Below are 21475 nucleotides of genomic sequence, written 5' to 3' on the forward strand. Positions count from 1 at the left end.
ACACAAAAATATTGGCTTGACTTAAACAGAACTTTCAGGAACTGTCAAGAGATTTCTATCTTAGGGTCCTTTTCCCCCTCCTGCACACAGCTGGGCATGAGAGCCGACTAGCCACTCCCCGAGAGGGGCCACCCCTTCCTCCTCGAGGGCGAGGGCGTGGGTTCAAGGGTGGAACCGAGCTGAGGGGGCGTATCCCAGCAAGAGGCCCTGCTCACGTGTGCACCCTGCTGCAAACACAAGGTCAGGGACCACCTGCAAGGTCACCAAGAGCACCAAGGTTCATTTCCCATGAGCAAGATGGCTTCTCTTGGGGGCTCTCCGCTGACTTGGAAGTGGGCCCAGAGGCCAGTGTTTGAGGTATAAAAATCTCCCTTGGGGCCAGCGTCACGCTGGTCCCCTGGCCTTGAAAAGACTGTGAGGCTGGACACGGGAGTGTTAAGAAGTACAAGCTAAAGGGCCCTTGGGCGGCCGAGGCAGGTGGGGCGGATGGAACGGGAAGGGTCCGCGTCCAGGGCTCCCTCCTGTGCCCAGGACAGCCTGGGAATGAGGCACACAGGCTGTGACCCGTCCGCTGTGCCACAGGCAAAACAGCTGACCTGGCTATCTTCCCTCCCATTTTTGAGTTTCCCTTTATTTACATTTCCCAAACCCCCCTGGACTCTTTCCTGCCCCGTTGAGAATGACAAGAGCCCGTGATACCTCCTGCACCACCATCCTTTTCCCCAGAGAGCACCACACCACCGTGACCTTCAGCCCTCATCCGCAAGTCCTGGGAGTGGGAACGACCCTCTCATGCATGAAGTTCAGTCCCACCGTTTCTGGAGGAGAGGCTGTTGCTTCCAAAAACAAACAAAAACCACACAGCTTTGTCCTTCACTGTCCTCTTGTTTGCTTTGCAGAACCTGCCTCCCACACAGGGGCAGCTGCCTCAGGGCTGGGTGACTCAACCTCTCTTCCCGGCTGGCTCCTCGCTGCCACGAGGCTCAGGTGTGTGAGGGCTCGGCTGAGCTGCCGCTGGACGGAGAGGCGTTGGTGGCCGAGGCCTGGGCAGCCAGGTCCTGGTAAGCGGGTGACTTCAGGAAGCGCGGGTAGGAGTCCTTCTCCATCAGGGTGCGCGTCTTCCCCTGAGCCACATCGAAGCACGTGGCCGTGGCAGCCTGCAGGTTGGTCCTGGTCAGCTCCCTGGTCTCGTGGTCTATGTTCACCTGTGGGAAGGAGGGCAAGCGCATGGCTGAGTGGGGGTTGCGGGGCACGGTGAAGGGTCCAGCAGGCAGAGGGAGGAAGGACTGGCAGCTGGGGCAGTGGAAGGAGCCCTGGATTCTGAACCAGGAACCCGGGTCTCCAGAGTCCATTATTAAGTGGCTTTCAACTCTGGGCCTGTCCCCACATCTGACCCAGTGTCTGCCCTCCAATCTCTCAGAATCCTCAAGCATGTGTTAAGACTGTCCACAGATGCAACCCCTTTTCACCCCTTGCTCTCTACCAACCACTCCTAGGTTAGTGCCAGAGCCTGCTAGCGGGTCATCCCCCCACCCCTCCCCTTCTCTCCCCTCCCGCCTTCTACCCCCCCCCCCGCCCCTCCCCCGAGTCTGTTCTCCTTTGGCAGCCAGACTGAACCTTTCAAACCCCAAGTCAGTCTGGTGGCAACTCTCGTCTTCCCACGTCACTCAGAGGAAAAGCCAAAGTGCGTGCTGGGCCCACGCAGCTACCTGGACCCACCCCCTGGCCACCTGCCACCTGTGTGACCTCATCTGCTATTCTCTCCTCCACTCTCCCCGCTCCACACAGGCCAAGGTGCTGGTTTGTGATGATGACAACACTCTGGCCTTTGCACTTTCCTTTTCCTGTTAGGTGTTCTGTCCTCCCATAACTCTCATGCCTCTGTTCATGTGTCACCTTATCCGATAGCCCACCTCTCACTTCCCTCTGTAAAATGGGAAGACCTCACCTCTGTCCCCCCCGTGCTCCCTCCTGTACCCGCTTTCTGTTATCAGAGGATTAGAGCACCCCCTGGCAAATGTTTATTTGTTTGATTGGTTGCTGGCACCTTCTCCCACTAGGATAGAGGCTCTGTTTGTTCACTGCTCTCTTCCCAATGACTATAACAGGACCTGGCATGGAACTGATGCTCAATAAACCTTTACAGAATAACGTGGACTAGACAAAAGTGCTCAGAAAATAAAATAGAAACCGTGGCACTAAAAGCAAAGCATTACTCTCATCTCTCCACTAGGTGGCCCCATGGTCTTTATCAAATGCAGGCGCCAGGCGGTGGAGGCCTGAGAGAAGGTTGCAAGTTCACCGATCACAGAGCTGCCCATCTGAGGCAGGTCAGCCAGGGGAGCGAGGCAGGTTACACAAGGTCCCTACAATGACCTGGCTCCCCAGCTGTGTGTTTTGGGCTTCTAAAAATGGCTCAGTCTGCAAGAGTGGGTATGGACAGATGCCAAAGCACCTGCCAACCCCTTCAACCCCGTCAGTGAGTCTGAGGGTAATGGCACCCAAGGGTGGCACGAAGCCCCCCCAGTTCTCAGTGGGGAAGGAGCAGGCAGGGTCCAGAGGATCTTGGGACATATCTGGGCTCTGACCTCTTTCGGGGCTTCGCTGCAGATGAACTCCTCAAAGATCCTGTGCGCCCGGGAGGCCAGCTTGGAAGCTGACCGGATCTTCTTGAACTCCTCGCAGGCCAGCCAGAACTCCAGGTTCTCCTGGCTGAACTCCGTCTTCAGGAAAGCATGGAAGGCAGCCACGCCATCTGGGTTGGAGGGAGAGAGGAAGAGACCGGTCAGACTGAGGGAACAGCAGGGGATAAAAGAAGCGAAGACAGCCATTGCCGTTAACAGCTCTATTTTTAGGATGCAATTTTCTCGAACAAGGACCTGCCTTTGTATTCTGAACAGAGGCTGGCAGACTCGGGGATCATTATTATTATTATTACTACGACTGTTATCTTGCCCACCCTTTCAGCATCTCTCAGGCTGGCCCCCCAAGCACATGAGCACACATGTGCCATCCACAGACAGACACCACAGGGTCCTACTCACTTTTACTGCTCAGCAGCAAGTCAAACGATTCTCTCCATCCCAGCACATCTTCTGAGAAGTTTCTGCTTAAAAAAAAAAGGCCAAGATTTTAATTTAAAGAAAAAGGCCAACCAATCCATGCATAGCACAAATCCTAGCCAGAACTCTGATGGGAGTTGCCTAATTCACGCGAAGACTTGCTCGGCGATTATTGGAACCGACTCCTCCAACCCTTGGTTGGGGGAAGGGGAAACAGAAGTATTTTCTAGAAGGCAAGTCTGTAACCAGGAACCAAAGCCAGGCCCCGTTTGGTCCTCAGTAAATATCTTCTAAGGTGGTCTCCTTGCTGTTCGAGATTCTTTCTTTTCCCCTGACTCTCGGGTGTTGTTTTGTGCTTTTCCCCAAGGAAATAGGGCCTCGTGAATAAAGGGTATGTCACCCAGAGCCTGGCACAGCACCGGGCACAGAGGATGTTCAATACGAAAGGGCTTTTAGGTAAGGCGCACACCCGTGGAAGCAGAGCCACTGACTGAAAACTTCAAGCGGGCCTTGGACCCTGTCCTAGCCCTGGTTGCATGTGCAATGACATCTCCAGGTGGGAGAGTATGGTAACTGGACATTCGGGTCCTGGGTACACTCATCTGTAGGCAGACTTAGAACCCTGGAGCCATCCCCCCAGTCACCCAGGAGCCAAGTTGCCATAGTGGACCAGCAGGAAGCCCAGGGAGGGGGTCACCCAGGTCCCTCCCAGCATGTCCTGGTTTCTCCTTGGATTCTCCCTCTCATGACTCCTTTCCTAAATCGGACTCGGTCTCCTCTAGGGGCCCTCGGCTGGTCAGCAGGACTCACCGCTCTTTGCTGTGTTTGTTGTTCCACTCGGACTTGCCAGCGTTCCCAGTATCGGAGCTGAGGTCTGATTTGTGAAGAAAGATCCCCAGCCGGGTCTTGAACTCTTTGGCTCTGGAAGACAAAGCAGGAGCATACGTATAAGGATTCTCCATGTGCTCAGCCAGGGCAGAGAGGTTTATGGGGTCTAAGAGCTCGGGCTGGCGCCCCCTGAATTCCAGCCTCAAGGGTTCCTGGGAACTTGGCTTCTCTCCTTAGTACCAAGAACCCCCAAACAATGAAAGGAATGTTTGAGCTGGGCCTCCGTAGGTCTTACACTGTCTGAGCTTACAGCACCTCAGACAGTTATGTCACACTGCTCTCACCCTCTAGGCTTGTGCTGAGTATTTCTGGAACTGCGTGGAAACTAATTCATCATCTTATCTTTTCAAGCTCCAGCAAGGATTGGGGGCAGCTGAGTGGCCGCCTGGGAAGTGGGCCCATCCCTCACCTGCGGATCCAAAACCACCTCCCTGCCTTCCCAGGGCCAGAGGAGGCCACGCCCCCAGGTGTGGGCTAGCCAATAAAAACCAAGTGCTTAAGAAACTGAGGGAGATGGTCAGTCCGGCCTGGGGATGCCAACGTGGTCTCCAGCAGGTCACCTGAGAAGGACTGCCCTTTGTCAGAGGCTAGAGAAGGACAGTAAGCAGCGGCCCCTGTTTTCCCTCCTCTCTCCTCTTGGCTCCGTTGCTTCTCTGAGATTCTAAGGCAGTGGTTCTCAACCTTCCTAACGCCGCGACCCTTTAACACAGTTCCTCATGTTGTGGTGACCCCCAACCATAAAATTATTTTCGTTGCTCCTTCATAACTGTAATTTTGCTACTGTTATGAATCGTAATGTAAATATCTGATATGCAGGATGTATTTTCATTGTTACAAATTGAACATAAAGCATAGTGATTCGCCACAAAAACAATATGTAATTATACATGTGTTTTCCCATGATCTTAGGCGACCCCTGTGAAAGGGTCGTTCAGCCCCCCCAAAGGGTCGCGACCCACAGGTTGAGAACCGCTGTTCTAAGGGAAGCAGCTAAGCAAGCGGCACCCAGGTGACCTCTGCCTCGCCCATCAATCCTCAGCATCCTATTATCCCGCCCGCCGTGGTCCCCAAGCCGGCACCCCACTTCCTCCGGGCGGCGGGACAAGCCCCTCTTACCTCTCCAGGCAGGTGGTGGGGAAGGCGGACAGGGTCCGGCACATGGCTGCGGGCGCAGGGCAGCACGTCGGGGGGAGATCGGCGGCGGGCTCCAGTGGGCACGGCAGCGCGAGAGGCAGAGGGTCCGCTGCGGCTGACACTCGCTTGCTCGGGTTGGGTGTTCAGGCTGCACGCTCGGAGCCCGCGGTCTGGAGGCTTTTATTCTCTCGGAGGGGAGGGGGCGGGGCGCACTGCTCGCCGCCGACCAATCCGAGAGCGGGACTGAGCGCTGCCGAGGCAGAGGCGGGGGCCGGGAGCCGAACCCCCGCGGCGCCGGTCCAGCTCTGCACCCCGCCACCCGCGTGCAACCTTCACACGGGGGTGGGGGGGTCACACGGGGCGGCCTTCCTCCGGGCACAGAAGTCACAGGAAGATGAGACGCGCACACCCAGTTAGGAGGGAAAAAACCCGCTGGTTTCTGGTAAAAGGTGGAGGATTCTCGCAGTGGGGAGACGGGTCTGGGAGGCACACATGGTGTGGATCACAGCCTGAGCCTGTTGGGCCCTGACATGCAACCCCGGGCAAGAGCGCATCGTGATTATACTGGTAACTACCACTTACTGTGCTCCCAGCCGGATGGCCACGGGGCTAAGTAAGCCCTTTATCAACATCTCATCATCACCTCCTTTTTATAAATGAAGAAACTGAGTCAGGAAGTTAGAGACTTGCCTGAGATCCTAGAGTTGGAAATAGCGGACAGATGGAGGGAGATGCGGACTGCTGGAGCATCTATGTACTCGCCACCTTACTAAGGTTAAATAACTCCAAGCTGCACAGTAATGAATTTACTATGCTTTTCCCACTGGTTCCTCCTCAAAAAAAAAAAGGAATCTCACCACCTCTGTCACTGATGAGTGATCCTGGTTATAAGAGCTGCTGATTCAGTGTCCTAGCCTCTGAGATAAAGGTGATCAATGCTTCCCCTGCCTCTCTCCTCACCTTCCCATAAAGGGGATACAAACCACCCTCCTCTTGCCCCTCAGCTCCCTCTGGGGTCGCCATGAAGAGGTTGCTTGCGAGGTTGCCAGTGTGGAGTTTAGAGCCAGATCCTGGGTGCAAATCATGGCTCCACCGTTTACCGACGGAAGACCTTCCTTGGGCAAGCCTCAACCTTCCCAGGCCTCGTTTTCCTCGTCTCTAAGATGAGAACGTGACATGTGTATTTCATAAGGTGGGTGTGAGGTGTAAATAAGCTAATTCTTAGTTTTCGTTTCCCAGGAAACAGGAAATTCAGTTCCTCCGAGGCAGAGACTTGCTGGAGAGAGTTCTCAGAACTCAGAGGGAGTGAGGGAGGCTGGGGGGGCAGAGGGAGGAGGTGAATGCCACGGGTGGAACAGTCCCTTGAAGCTGTCCCCCACTGAAGCAAGGGTTCAGATACCCCCACATCGGCCTGGCATTGGAAGCCGGTGCCCCAAGAGACGGCCTTATATTAACAAGGCAACTCTCTCTCTGTGTCGAGGGGAAAACACCTAAAGAGACTGCACTGGGGATGAGGGCCTCGGTTCCAAAGCGGGGATTTGGGCGGCATGCCACACACCTGCAATAGCAGGTGAGGCTCTACGATCAGTGCTCCGAGCATGGCCAGCGCTCAGTAAATGTTAGTGCTCAGTTCCACTTAACACAGGGATTGCTAGGCAGTAAGTAAGTACTGTCTTTTTTGTGTGTCTTTTGGAAGTTAGGTTTTTATTTCATAAGGGGGCATCTAAGAGTTCTAATCCATCAGCAAGGCCTTGGAAGTAAAGGGTCAGGAAAAAGAGAAACAAGAGGAGAAAAGGTTCCCCACCTGAGAGAGCTCAGTGAGAAGGCCCAGAAAAGCCCCTGGGGGAAGGAAAGGGAAAAAGCACTGAGGGGGGTGGAGGAGAAGGCCTGGAAGGCATCCTGGAGGCATGGCTAGAGCAAGAGGCCCAGCTCAGAACAGTGTGTGGCTTCACTTGTCCAGGCTGATCCCTTCGCTAACCAGGGCCTGCAGCATCTGACCTAGTTCATCAAAACACAGTGCCCTCTGTGGAGCCATTCAGCGCTTCCCCAGCCTCCCGGTTGGTTAGGGGGTTGGTTAGTGGAGCTCGGGGGGCAGGTACAGTGGCAGCTCACACGTGGGCAGCACCACCTCAGCTCCCAGCACCCACCCTCACCCCTGTCTCACCAACTTAGGCTCTGATGTAACTTTATCACACGTCCAGGGCTGGACCGGTGTGGGGCAGGAGATGGGCGAGGGTTGGGAGGGGCAGTGGTGTGCAACCAGACAATGGAAGGATGTCTTCCTGAACATCTGTTTCTCAGCATGCTCCTTCATCCCCGTGGGACGCCGCCCACCCAGCCCATCAGTGGGGGTTCTCTGGTCTGGAGAACTCTCAGCTGGGGTGAGGCTTGTTGTTTCACCTGGGGCTGCTCAAGCCCCAGGGCAGCTGCCAGGTGGGCGTGTGGGTGTGGGGACAGCTGTTCTTCAAGGGACAAAAACGAGTGTATGGATGGATGAAACCCCAGCCTGGCCCTCAGCGGCACCATGTAGGAATGAGCCGGGACATGGCCACATGATAACAATCATGGGGATTGTGCAGAGACCCTCCGCAAACCTTCCCTTCCTTTCTGTTTCCCTGCCATTGAGCCAGAGGAGGTTTCTGTTTTCCATTCTGCAGACAACCCAACGGCTGTGCCCAAGCCGCCCTCAGTTAATTGCTCTGGAACTGAAAACAGCTGAACCCTGGGCCCGTGAAGCTCCAGATTCCTGAGCTAGTTCTGTCTCCCATTCGACAAAGAAAGCAAAAGAGACAAAGGGAAGGTTGTACGGGGCGCAGGCCTGCACATCCAATCCGTGAGCACGGAGCTCCCTGCTCAAGATGAAGAGCCCTCCGGGTGGCTATGGTTACCTCTTCGGTTTCCTGGCAGAAAGTCCTTGAAGTTCATAATTTATCCCAAATTCTCTTCCCAGCAGGTAGGTCGGTTCATAACTGCAATTTCGGTAATGACTCGACTGTTGCTGTAAATCCAGAAGGATGAGCTCAGCTATGAATCGCACTGGCTGTGATGGAACCTGACCTCACTGCTTTGCCCAGCACTCTCAGCACAGCTGCATTGTCTCCGAAGGAGGGTGTGGGGACATTGCTCTGCAGCCTGGGCCTTCTGGGGTCAGGATTAAACATCTCACAGCCACGTTGCCTTCCATCTCCTTCAGCCCCTCCGACCCCCTGCTCCACCCTTTCCACCAAGGCCGAGGGCCAGGTGGGACCTTTGTTGAAAACAGTTGGGGGAGATGAAAATACTTCCTGGACTTCTGATTTGGCACAAACAATCCCTACATTGGTCTAGATCTCCTCATTCCAACCATCAACCTACCAATAAATATTTACTAAGAATTTACTATGTTCCCAAGTCGGTGGGAGAAACAGCAGCCTTTAAGGCTCTTCCCTGCCTTCACTGACCTTGTAAATGAGCTGAGGAACCGAACGTTGTGGGGGCCGGGTAGGGACTGGGGATGAAAAGAAACCCTTGCCTGGCCTTGCAACAGATGTTCAGGGAAGGGAGGGATCAGATAGGGTCATGGTGTTAAAAAAAGGGGCGGGTGGTTTGGGAAGTGAGAGGGTTTGAGAGCCATGGAACATACTGGACACACAGGAGGGAGCATGATTCAGGAGGGAGAAGCAGCTAGGAAGAGCATGTCATAGTTTGGGGGAACAGGGAAGGTGCAAGAAGATTTAGGAATTCCTGACACATAGGCAGAGGTGCCCAGGCTTACGAGATTTAGAAACATAAAAGTGGCTGGATGAGGAGGGAGGGATCACCTCCTAAGGAGTGAAATAGTCCTTGGGGGCCATTTCCCAGCTGGTTGTGACACAACCATGGTGCCCTCCCCTCCCTGGTGAGGGAAGTTGACGGAGTTCAGCCTGGGTGTAGGAAATGACTGTTTCCCCCTGATTCTCCTCTAGGGCACTGGGTGCAGTTCACTTTGATGATTCCTCTCTAGTTTTTTTCCTTTTCCCTCCCTTCCCCCTCCCTTCCTGGCAGAGTCCTCATGGGGTGGGAGTGTGGGAGACCTGCTTCTCTCCACCCAGCCAGCCAATGGACCCCTAGCCTCCAAGGCAGGGCAGTCTCAGCCAGCGGTACCCATGGGTGCTAGGAACATGTTAGGACTGCTCTATATGCATATCAGGCTGCAACCACCTGATCTCGGGTCCTTCCCTTCATACCCTAAAACCCAGCCCAACATGGCAGTGAGCAGGTCACTACAGGTCCGTGCTGCCTGGGACCACAAACCCCCGAGGCCCCTCCCCTCCCTGCACAACTCATTTTAAAAGACATTTTCCAATAAACTAATATTATTTCTACTAGAGGCCCGGTGCACAAAAATTTGTGCACTGGGGGGTCCCTCAGCCCGGCCTGTGCCCTCTCGCAGTCTGGAACCCCTCGGGGGATATCCAGCTGCTGGCTTAGGCCTGCTCCCCGGAGGGATCAGGCCTAAGCTGGCAGTCAGACATCCCTCTGGCAGCCCGGGAGCCCTCGGGGGATGTCCACTTGCCAGCAGGGAGCAGGTCTAAGCTGCAGTCAAACATCCTTAGTGCTGCTGAGGAGGCGGGAGAGGCTCCCGCCACTACCGCTGTACTGGCAGCCATCAGCCTGGCTTGTGGCTAAGCAGAGCTCCCCCTTTGGGAGCGCACTGACCACCAGGGGGCATCTTCTGCATTGAGTGTTTGCCCCCTGGTGGTCAGTGTGTGTCATAGTGACCAGTCATTCCCAGTCGGTCTGCTGTTAGGGTCAATTTGCATATCACCCTTTTATTATATAGGATATTGACATATGACTTACATATAACAAAATGCGAAGATCTCAAGCATTCAGTTTAATCATTTCTGACAAATGTATACGCCCATGGAACCAATCCCCTGTCAGCTATATAACATGTTCATCACTCTAGAAACCTCCTTCATGATATCCCCTTTCTCAGGCAACCTCTGGTCTGGGTCCTAGGACGTAAGACTAGTGTTGACTGTCCTTGACTTTTCTGCTTATTTTTGAGGCCTAGCTCAAATGTGCTTTCTTGTCCCCTCTTCAGCCCCAGTTTAGGTATATGCTGTAAATGCTGGCTGGCTGGCTGGCTGGCTGGCTTCTGTGTCAACACAAATCATATTAACTAACCTTTATTGAACACTTACTTTGTGCCAGGCTCTGTTTTGAGTTCCCTGGAATTAGCTTTCCATTCTCATGATGACCCCATAGGATGGGTCCCTTCTTGTCCTCCTTCTACATGGGAGTAAGCTGGGGCACAGAGTGGTTAAGTAACTTGCCTGTGGTCACACAGAGAGTCGGAGGCCTAGCTGGGTTTGGAGCTCAGATAGCTCAACTCCAGAGCTTGTGTTCCTAAGCATACTAGTACACCCTGCCAGCTTGCTGTGTGGAATTTTCTAAAACTCAGAATTTGCTGCCCATGAGAAGAATAAAGCATAGCTTGGGAAATGTTGGCAACTCATCCTTCTGTCCTCCGAAGTTCTCCTTGCTGGATTGTCTCTCTACCCCTCTCCCCTTCTCAGCTCACCCCATTCCCCTCCCGGCAGTCACATTTTCCACATTCGGTTTGCCCTTAGCTGTGTGTCATCACTGGCCCAGGACTTTTTGTCTTCTGCAGTCCCTTGTGGATACAGTCCCGGAACATGGCTTCGGAGAGCCCCTTGGTCTTCAGAATTCCCTCGGTTAATATCTGGGCTTTGGTTTATCTTTGCAGGAAGAGTCTGAATTCTGCTGCTTGGCCTGCCACCCATTCCCCACCCTCTTCCCCATTCCTCTTAGCCCACAGAAGACCTAGACCCACCTGGAAGCCACCCAGGGAGCTGCTAAAGGAGGCCCAGCTTCAGCTCCCAGAGCCTTTGGGATGTGCGAGGCCCTCGGCACCTTTCTCCTCCTCCCCCTCCTGGAGCCTGAGTGCTGGTAGACGGAGCCTCTGGTGTTTTGCTTTCTGGGTGTCCCATGCTGGCTCTGTGCTTGGTGTTTCGTGTCCTACCACACCCACGTGGGCTTGTCTGCCTGAGTTCTCCCTGGTGCCAGTGCCCAGGGTCCCCCCAGCACGCACGTCCTGGGCCTCTCCCCAGCTGGGCCCCTGCAAACACTCTGCTGTCATATCAATGTGTCCCCTAAAGTACCGACAAAATCAGAGGCAATAAATGAGCCCCTAATCCTGCCATTCCAAAATGGGAGAATTACCTGGGCAGTCTTCCTCCTCACCCTCCCTCCGCTCCCCACCCCCTTCTTCACTGGTCACGACTGTCATGTTTCTGGGAGCCTCTCACTTCCGCTCACTAAGACTTAGAAACAAAGTTGATCAACATCGGAATGGTTCTCATTTAGTGGGTTGAGGGAGGCCCTGAGAAGCAGCTGAGAATGAAAGATGAAAGGGAAACAGGTGAGGCCTGGGATGTGCAAGTGACTGAAAGTTCCAGTTTCCTGTTCTTCCCAGCAGAGGAGTGAGCATTTCTTCAGCCCAGAGCTAAAAAGTCAGGCTGGTGCTGCAGGCGGGGTGCCTCTCCTCGCAGGAAAGAAGCCCAGGGGAGCCTAATGGAGGCCACCCCGAGTGTGTGTGTGTGTGGGGGGGGATTCTGACCAACTCTCTCTGGCTACCACATTCTCCACCAGGGCACCCACCAGCAGCGCTGATAGGCAGAGTTGCGGAGCAAAGAGAAGGCATGTTGCCCTTGGGGAGACTCTGTGAACAGCCCAATGGGTGTGGCAAGGGGTACAGGGATCTAGAACAGGTGGAGAGGAAGCATCATTTTACTCTCAAACTGTGTGTGTGTGTGTGTGTGTGTGTGTGTGTGTGTAACTGAAAGACCATCACAGAGGGCAACATCACAAGCAGCAGTTTATTTTTTTAAAAATATATTTTATTGATTTTTTACAGAGAGGAAGGGAGAGGCATAGAGAGTTAGAAACATCGATGAGAGAGAAACATCGATCGGCCGCCTCCTGCACACCCCCAACTGGGGATGTGCCCGAAACCAAGGTACATGCCCTTGACCAGAATCGAACCCGGGACCCCTCAGTCCACAGGCTGACGCTCCATCCACTGAGCCAAACCAGTTAGGGCCGCAGTTTATTTTTTAAATATATATATATATATATATATATATATATATATATATATATATATATATTTTATTGATTTTAGAGAGGAAGGGAAGAGGAGAAAGATAGGAACATCAATGTGAGAGAGAATCATTGATTGGCTGCCTCCTGCACGCACCCCCACTGGGAATCAAGCGCATTCCGGGCATGTGCCCCGACCAGGGATCCAACGGTGACCTCCTGGTTCATAGGTGGATGCTCAACCACTGAGCCACGCCATGCGAGCGCAAGCAGCTCTTTACGTCCCAGCCCACCCACCCTCATTTCTTGGGAAACATCAGCGCATCAGAGTGCCCCTGGCTCCAGGCCCTGGAAAGCTGCCTTTGAGATGTGGGCGCTCACTCGGGCAGGTCTAAAGTGGCCTCAGGCAGGCCCGGAACCTGGGCCCTCGGAGCCTAGTGGCTGAGTGGTGAGTGAAGGACGCATCCACTCCACAGGGTGCCGGTCTTGGGAGAGTCACGGTCAACTTCACCCCCCAGGAGCCTTGGGATCACAGACACTCCTGGCTGAACTTCAACCAGGTGACTTTCTGGAGGGGTCGAAGACAGGCTGGATGACTCAGTGGAACTTATTATGCACCTCCTGAACACCCCCCCCCCCCGCCCCCGCTGCGGCTCACGGAGTGCCTCCCAGCAGCAAACTGGCACAAAGTCAGGGAGGGGTCGGCAGATGATACGGTGTACCAGTGGCCACCGGCTCCAGTTGGACACAGGACACCAAACTCCCCAGGGACCCAGTACCAAATCAACCATCCCTCTCAGAAGGTCTTCAGTAAAGAGAGTCCCTGGTAGAGACATAGAAGCATGAAACAGATTGTTGAACCTCAGAGGGGAGGCAGGGGAGGGTGGGTGGGAAGAGATCAAGCAATGAACTTGTATGCATATATGCATAACGCCTGGACACAGACAATGGGGTGGTGAGGACCTGGGTGGGGGGTGGGGTGGGGTTCAAGGATGGGAGCTGGCTGGAAGAGGTTAATGGGGGGGAAAGGAGGACCTAGGTAATACTTTCAACAATAAAGATTTTTAAAAATCCATACAATATAATATATATTACAAGCAAGCTTTAATACTGTAATCCCGACTCTATACAAGGGTAAAATTGAAATTTAAAATTATGTGAATGTGAATACATTTATAGGATAGATACAAAGTGCTAAACAAAAAAAGAAAAGGGAAAAACGTCCCTGGGGCCCCTCCCGCTCTCTTAGTGATTACAGAGAGGCCTGCGCTCGGGAGAAGCTGTGGACCAGATCCGTTTCTGTGTTTGGTGGTGCAAACAGACTTCAGCTGGCTGCAGCCGGCTCGCACGTGGCCCTGCTGGAGACCCCGCCTCGGAGGACAGGAAACTGCCTTTGCAGGGTCCACGGTGATCCTACACCCAGCTGCCTGCAGACGCCACGGCTACAGACGGGGAGCCGGACAGCAGTGGGGTAAGCAGCCTCCCACAGCGCCACACCCAGAAACCCAAGGTGCCAGGACTGCAACCAGGTCTGTCCAGCAGGTCCAAACCCAGGGCTGCTCAGTGCCCCGTCCTGGGCCTCTGAGTGGCTCTCACACTGGACCGCGGCTGCTACACCAGGCCCTTTCTCCACACTGCCCTCGTTAAGGGTTTCTAGGTGATTCCACAGGCCAGGGGTGAGACCTGAGGGCCACAGGAGCACCAGCCCCAGCATATGACCATCACACACACACACACACACACACACACACACACACATACACATACACACACGCAGAGACGTGAGGTCGGAGCTACAGCAGGCCTTTGCAGCTCCTGGAGGTTAGGGACCTGCCCTCCACACAGCCCTCGCCCCCTCCTTTGAGTCACCATCTGTGAGCCCCTCGCCAACAGGGAGAGCAGGGTGTGGGGGTGTAGGGGTGGGGAGGGCCGAGGCAGGGCTCCGAGGAAAATCGGTTCTGTAGGAAAACCGGAGGCTCGGCACAGCACCGGCACTAGGTGTGAGTCCCCGAGACAAGTTGTGCGGCAACGTGCCTCTCTGCGCTCAGCGCCCGAGCAGAGGGAGAAACGTGGTTTGGTGTGTGAGCAGCTGGAGGCTGGGCTGGAGAGCTGGGTGGGAGGAGGCGGCAGGAGAGCGTTGGAACAGGTGGTCCTCCCACCGGCTTCCAGACCTTCAGCCCCTGACCCAGCATCTGTCCTAGAAACCGGCCCCTTTGGACAAAGAGAAGAGCCAGCGGGGGGTGGGTGATGTGTTCAGAGAAAGAAAGGAGCTCTTCCTACTGGGCCCCTCACATCTGAGCAGGAGGAGACACGCGGGGAGCAGTGTGACTGGGCGGGGTGAGCACTCCCTCCCCACCCGCCCGCTGGCTGTGCCGCTCCGAGTGAGATCGCTGGGAGCCTGCTGGTTCCCAATCCCCAGACTTCCCGGTCCCTGGCTGCACTGACAGCAATGTTACATTTAGCGGGCGTGTTCTGTGCTGCAGAGATGGTATTACAGTCCTCGTCCATGCAATCCTCACACTAACCTCTGGAGAAGGGACTCTTCCTGTTGCTGCTTTACACGTGGGGAAACTGAGGCCTGGAGAGGTTAATGGAGGAAGGGACGGAAGGTAGAGCCACGATCTGATCCTGGGCATCTGACTACAGTGTCCGTGCAGTTAGCCACTCCCTCAGAGCTGCAGAAACCTCTTTCCCGCCCTGGGTTCCAACATGCTCACATCCCCGCTCCAGGAGGACTCCAGCGATGAAGCTCTACCTCCTCTCATTGCTCCGTCTGGGCTTCACTTCCTGGGAGGGGCGCAGAGCGTACAGGAAAAGGACTGCCAGCTTTCAGCCTGGCCAGCCCGGCCACTCTCTTTCAGCAGCTTTTGACCTTGGGGCCCGCCTTCTTCATGGAGAAATGGCTTTCCACTCTAAGAACGGTACTTTCACTTACCCAGCACCTACCCACTTCAGCCTGTCCTTTGGAATTTCACACACACGAGCTCATTTAATGCTCACTCCCAACCTGCCAGGTGGGGCCACCACACTCAGGCTCATCTCCCACCTCTGTGGCTGCTCCTCTTATCTTTTGTCCGTCCATTCTGTGTAGGTGCTGCCCAGGGCTGTGGCCTTGACCTGCCTGTCGCCTGTCTTCTCGTCCTAGAGCCTCTACCAAAGTAAGTGCTGTTGCTTCAAGTACTGTCTGCCTGTGTGGTGATGACCTCCAAACCTATCACTCTGGCCCCTGCTCGTGTTCAAGACCCATCTTTCCACCATTAGGTGTCTTTATACTTAACTTGTCCAAAACGAATTCAGTGTCTTGTGCACACCACCACACTTCACTAGATGAATGGCAGTCATTAATGGCAGTAAAGCATCTATTCAGTTGCTTGTAGAAGAAATCTCATTCACCATTCATGACGCCTCACTTCCATCCCTCCTATTTCCATATAGCCTCCAGGTCCTGTCTACTCTCATCTGCTCTGTGGACTCTTCCCCCTTCATCCTCACAACCATGTCCTCACCCTCTTGCATCCTAGCCCATCTTCTCCATCACCTGCTTCTGTTCTGTCACACTCTGGTGCCAGACCAAGATAAGCCAGACCATGGCATCACCCTCTTAAAGTCTTCAGTCTCTCCACCTCCCCCGGGGTCACAATGACACTCCGCACCAGACATTCCATTTCCCCCACAGTCTCATTCTTACCAGTTACTCCAACCTCCTCTTCCACCCGCTCCCCGATCCCTTCAGCTCTGGTCATGCTCAACAACCTTTACCCCAAATACTCTACGTTGTTCATGCATCCGCTTTTGCATGCATTGTCACTGCCATTAGAGGGAATGACATTCCTCTTTTGTCTGATGAACTCCTATTTATCTGACAAAACCCAATTCAAAATTCACCTCTTTGAATGTCTTCATTCTTTGAAGATGCATGCTGAACTGTTTAGGAGTGAATGTCATGAATCCCTCACTTACTTTCAAATGATTTAGCTATATATATGCCTACATCAATGTGTATATACCTATGCATCTATATCTACCTATCTATATATTGAGAAAGAGAGAGATAATATTGCAAATACTGACAATGGTTGAATCTAGGTGGTGGTTGTAGTCATCTTTTAACTCTTCTATACTTGAAAATGTTCACAATTAAAAGTTTCGGGGGAGGTGGGATCACCTCATTTGTGATAGCTTCCTCATTGCCCCTGACAAAGTGAATTACCCCTTCCCAACAACACAGCACTTTTATTGTGATTTTGTGTTTAGCAACTCTCTCTTCCACACACTGTGAACCTGCAAAAGCATGGTAGCTGCACACAGTAGGCACTCAGGAACTGGTTATCTGCATGAATGGATGTCCTCTCCTGTGAGGCTGAACTTGATGAACAATAAGCCACAGGAACAGGAAGTCATAGGAGTCATCATACACTCACCACCACGCTTCATTCTCTGTAAGACAGATGCTCATTCCCCATAAGGCAGATGCCCATGAGCACAGAAAAGCTACCGTGGAATGGGGGAAAGACAACAAATGGCTGTTTACTGAATGGCAGAGCATAAGTAAAAATCAGGAGGTCTAGCCTCTGTGGCTGGTTCCATGACTAACCAGCTGTGTGACCACAGGCAATTACCAACCTCTCTGTGCCTCAACTTTCTCACTGGCAAACAAGGAGTAACAAGTCTGTCTTGCCCAACGAATGGGAGGAAAGTGTGTGAGTATGCTCTGAGAAGTCTAAGACTTATACAAACAATGCAGTGCTATCCTCATTTTTGTTAGGAAAATGAGCAAGATTTTGTCCTCCCCAAGACCAGTGAAGAATTCTGAGTCACTCAGTTTGAGGCTGGGGTGGGGGTAGGGGGCGGTGCTTCGCCTCCTTGAAGGGTGGGAATTTCCACCCAGCCGGGAGTGATGAGCGCCTCTGGCTTGGGCCTCATTTTCTCCCACCCCCTCTTTCCCTTTCCTCTGACCAAGTGACAGCTGCTGGGAAACAGAGTGGAGAACCTTAAAATAGAGCAGCAAACGTCTGGACTCCCAGCCCCGGGCTCCGTTGCACCATTCTGCTTACGCAGCAGGCGCACAGAAACCTCGGCTCACGTGGCTCTCAGGCCTCTGCCCCAGAGGAGCCGATGAGGCCGTGGAAAAAGCAGCACGCAGATTCCAGAGAAAAGCAGTCATCGAGGAATGTGGAGTTTTGGCTGGCCGCCCCACCCCGCCCTGCCCCGCGCCCCATCCGGGCGAGATGCGAGCCCTGATGTTCCTGGAGCCTCCAGGGCCTGGAGCTCCCTGGAGCAGCAGCTCTTCCTGGAAGCAGTGACCATCCCGCTGACCCCAGGGGCTGGGGAAAGACAGTGAGAGGGGAGAGGGGGTCCATGGCTCCATGGTTTCAGAGAAGCTTGACTTCCCAGGCTCTGAGAGCTTAGTCGGGGCTGCTTATGTAGCAAAATTTGGGGTGTAAAGTGCTGGGAAGTAGAGAGCCACCTGGAAGACAGGGTCCTGGGTCTGGGACCCAGTGGACCCCAAATCAAATTCCAATCTGGTAGGTGGTCAGCCTGACCCTGGAGGAAGAGTCCTCCTGGAGTGTGAAGGCTGAAGTGATGGAACCAAAATCCTAAGAACCTGAAAAGCAGCTGTTACTCTCCGCGTTGGGGAGGCAGACAGATAATGAACAAGGATCATCGTATTAAAATAATTGCCAGGAGTGATTAACACAGTAAAGGAAGCGGAGAGTCAAAGGGCAACTACTTTGAGCAGCGTGGTTGGAAAGGTGTCCTAGTCAACTTCCTGTTGCTAACGGCAGAAAAGGACTATTTCTGACTTAAAGAGGAAAAAAAAATCATTGAAGGGAGTTTGGGGTAGCCCACCACATTTTCAGGAAGTCTCAACACAGACAAGAACAAAGGGAGACGTGGCAGCCAAAAATCCCTCCGCAAAACCACTCTGAGAAGCCAGCAGGTGCCAGGGCTGCGGCTAGCCGCCCCTGCCTGCCCCGCGCCCACGCTGGAACTCCCCGGACATCTGGTGCCCTGGAAGCCGGATGCTGCCGCCACCACTAACCTCAAAGTGACTTCTCCGCCACCCATTTCTTTGCATCACCAGCTCCTGACTCAAGTCCCAGACGGGTGCACCTCATTGGCGCCCCGCTGCTGCTGATGCAAAGTTCCAAGCTGTGCTGGGCCGACATGGGCATTTGCTGGCACTGATGAATATGCAGGCCTGAGCTTCAGGCAGGGCAGGGAGGGGGGAGGGGCCCTGACTCTCCATCCACTCCTTATTGAAGTGTCCCCCGCCCGACCCAGTTTGGCTGCTGCAGCCTTTCTCTTTCCCCTTGATGAGATTCCAGCCTCTTTCCGATAAAAATAATAGCGACTAATTCCGAGTGCCTCTTAGACACAAATCCTTCACAGACATCATCTCTAAGACTGACTCCCTCCTTGCAAGGCCGTTAATGACGCTCTCCATTTCAAATGCTGACGCTAAAGCTTAGAGAGATTATAGATCGTGTCCAGGCTCTCCAGAGTAGGGAATCGCAGAGCTCAAATCTGAAAGCAGGTCTGTTATGTTCTCAGGCGCACACGCTGGCTCCTAGGGGGGGTTGGGATTTAGACAAATGTTCAACATAGAAGTGGTCCCTGCTCCCACATCCTGGCCATGATACAGAGGGAAGGCAGTGAACTCCATCTGGATTTAGGACCAGGTGGAGTCCTAAATGGGTAGGACTCCATCGACAGCCCTTTACCTGCCAATCACCTGTGATACCCTAGGACTGAAGCTGTCCCAGCCTCCCCGGGAGCTGAGCTCTGAGGCCATTTGGCAGGGTTCTCTGGTTCCTTCTTGCCAAGGCAGACCCCTCCATCCCCCGAGCTTAGGCCACCAGGCCTCCAGAAAGCCCCCCTGGAGTTCTGTACTTCTGGGTTTACACCCCTAAAGACAGGGCTCGCTTTCATAAAATGTGTATAGGCCCCAAGCTGCACGGGAGTTGCATTTCTATGAACCAATTCTATATACACCGTTTCAGAAATCATTGTTAACTCCAACCGCGCTCAGCGCTCATTGACATCGGGGGACTTCACTCAGCTTCAAGGTGCATCGCCCCCTGCCTTCCCTATTTCACTTGGCAAGCAAAGATCCACAGGCCGATATTTAAATGTACCAGGGAAGCTCACCATTAATGGACTCCCAAGAGGAATCATAAAGTGGGGGGGAAAAAATGCTGTTTGATTTGATCATCCCCTAACACATTCATATTTTGCATTGGATTTTTTTTTCTTGTTTTTTGTTTTGTTTTTTTTTCATCAGATGACATGTCTCTACTTAGTGGTCTCATAATAAATCAGTACTATAAAGTGGGTCATTTGGTCAAAAAGAATAGACAGATGGAGAGAGGCAGTGAGAATGAATATGGATTTCTGGGCCTTTCTGATTAATCCTGGGCCACCCAGTCAGCCATTCAGGACTCAGTTTCTCTCTTTGAAACACAGAGCAGAGTCTCCTTTGCATCTTTCATGAGGGAGTCATGAGATTTTAATGAGGTTCTCCGGCATTTTAGAATGCCATCTGCATATGCCTGCCAGGAGAAAAGCATCGGACCTCTGGGTATAAGGGAAAGGGGGCTGCCACTGCTTGCTCAGTGCCTCTCCTGGGCCATGTTTCTGTTTTCCCAGAGCGCCGGTGCCTGAGTCACCCTGAGCGAGGAGGGTGGCGTTGCATCACTCACGCTTTTCCCCAAGGCCCGGCCAACAGGACAAGCAAAATAGCTCCAAGGCTGAAGACGCTACAGCGCTACAGCGGCTGGAATATTTCCCCGGCAGCACGACGCTGCTGTGTTAGGTGTGAATCAAACATGCAAACCTCTGGAGATTTGTCTTTCGCTTCTCTGAGACACAACTTAGCAGAACGGCTGAAAATATGGTGACACGCTGATTGCCTCAGCACCCGGACTCGTGGGCACAGAGAGGGGAGGTAGGGCTGCTTCTGGCCAGTGCCCAGGAGTCCAGTCCCTGTGGCCACCCTCCTGTGCGCCTCCAGGCCCTGCCACCGTCTCTCTTCGCCACCCTGCCTCTCTGGAACTAACGGACTCTAGGAAGCAGAGCTGGCCCCAGCTGCCCAGGCACTGTTTGGGGCTGTGATTTCATGTGCAGAGGCACTGGGGCTCTGCCTGGGGGCCCCTGGGCAGGAATCAGACCGGAAATGAGCCTGGTTCCCCCATCTCTCTCCTGGTTACTTGGGTTAGGAAGCCAGTCCTCATGTCCATGGGGGCACACACATGTGTGAATCCTGAGCTATAGGACTGAAATTCTCTCCAGAAAGGCCGGCAGTTTCAGCTGCATTTATGTGACGTCCCCGCCGTAGGATTGGTGATCCCTGGTGGGGTACGAGTGGATGACACGGGGGGGGGGGGGATCACTCTTCAGCCTCCTCCAGTGGAGGATGCAGGCAAGACTCACCATGGAAAGCCTGGTAGCAGCCAGGAGCCCACCCAGAACGCCCGCATTGGGGGCCCAGGAATTGATTTGATGTCACCATTATTTGGCACTTTGGGCATTAAAGCCTATATGAGAATGTACGCACACCGGGTCTGGATTCCAGTCCACAAGCCCTGCAAGTTTCTTTATTTCCTATATCTTATCATAAGAATTGGAGCACCCATTCTGTAGACTGCTAAAGAGGCAAAACACAAAACAAAGCAAGAAGCCAGACCCTCCCAAGGTTCCTCCCCATGACATGGTACCAGGGTGTGAGGCTTTGTAGAAGGCCAAGGCCTTGAGGGGTGGGGGGAGTGGCCCTGGTCTCTGGTCCTCTGTCCACTCAGCTTCCTGCTGAGACAGCACAGTTCCTCTCTACAAGGTCCTCGGCGCAGCAGCTCTCTGTTGCTTGGTTACTTCTCTTGCTGAACAAGAGCCTTTTGCCGTCCTGCCTATGGCCCCTTGGCCCCCACCACCGATCCTTTGTAGGTCTTGTTGCCTCCCTGGGGACACCCCTGGAAAACCCCTTCTGCTTTGATAACCCAGAAGCTCTTTATTCCTCCCTGCCCCCAGCCCCCAGGAACCTCTTTCCAATGGAGAAGCTAAACCACTCCAGAGAGGGGACTTGCCGATGCTGACATTTGGGGGACCCCATGGAAAAAACCTGTTTCTCTAAAAGCCCTGCTCATGCCCTGGCTGGTGTTGCTCAGTGGCTAGAGCGTCAGCCTGTGGACTGAAGGGTCCCGGGTTCGATTCTGGTTGGGGGCACATACCTGGGTTGTGAGCTCGATCCCCAGTAGGGGGCGTGCAGGAGGCAACCGATCGATGATTCTCTCTCATCATTGATGTTT

The 21475-nt window shown here is 53.7% G+C and overlaps 1 protein-coding gene across 2 annotated transcripts; it reads right to left on the reverse strand.

Moving 5' to 3' along the window:
• Window positions 1-155: 155 nt before the first annotated feature.
• On the reverse strand, window positions 156-5240 carry RGS16 (regulator of G protein signaling 16). Of its 2 annotated transcripts, none has more exons than XM_006088988.3 (5): window positions 5067-5231; window positions 3873-3983; window positions 3045-3106; window positions 2589-2755; window positions 156-1205 (listed from the first exon to the last, which is right to left on the reverse strand). In XM_006088988.3, the coding sequence occupies exons 1-5, from the start codon at window positions 5108-5110 to the stop codon at window positions 984-986; spliced, it is 606 nt and encodes a 201-aa protein (XP_006089050.1). In that variant the 5' UTR covers window positions 5111-5231; the 3' UTR covers window positions 156-983. The 2 variants fall into 2 exon arrangements, with proteins under 2 accessions (XP_006089050.1, XP_006089049.1); XM_006088987.3 differs by having other exon boundaries at window positions 878-1205; window positions 3045-3109; window positions 5067-5240.
• Window positions 5241-21475: the final 16235 nt, after the last annotated feature.

Source organism: Myotis lucifugus, unplaced genomic scaffold, assembly GCF_000147115.1.
Source record: "Myotis lucifugus unplaced genomic scaffold, Myoluc2.0 scaffold_54, whole genome shotgun sequence".
Lineage (NCBI taxonomy): Eukaryota > Metazoa > Chordata > Mammalia > Chiroptera > Vespertilionidae > Myotis > Myotis lucifugus.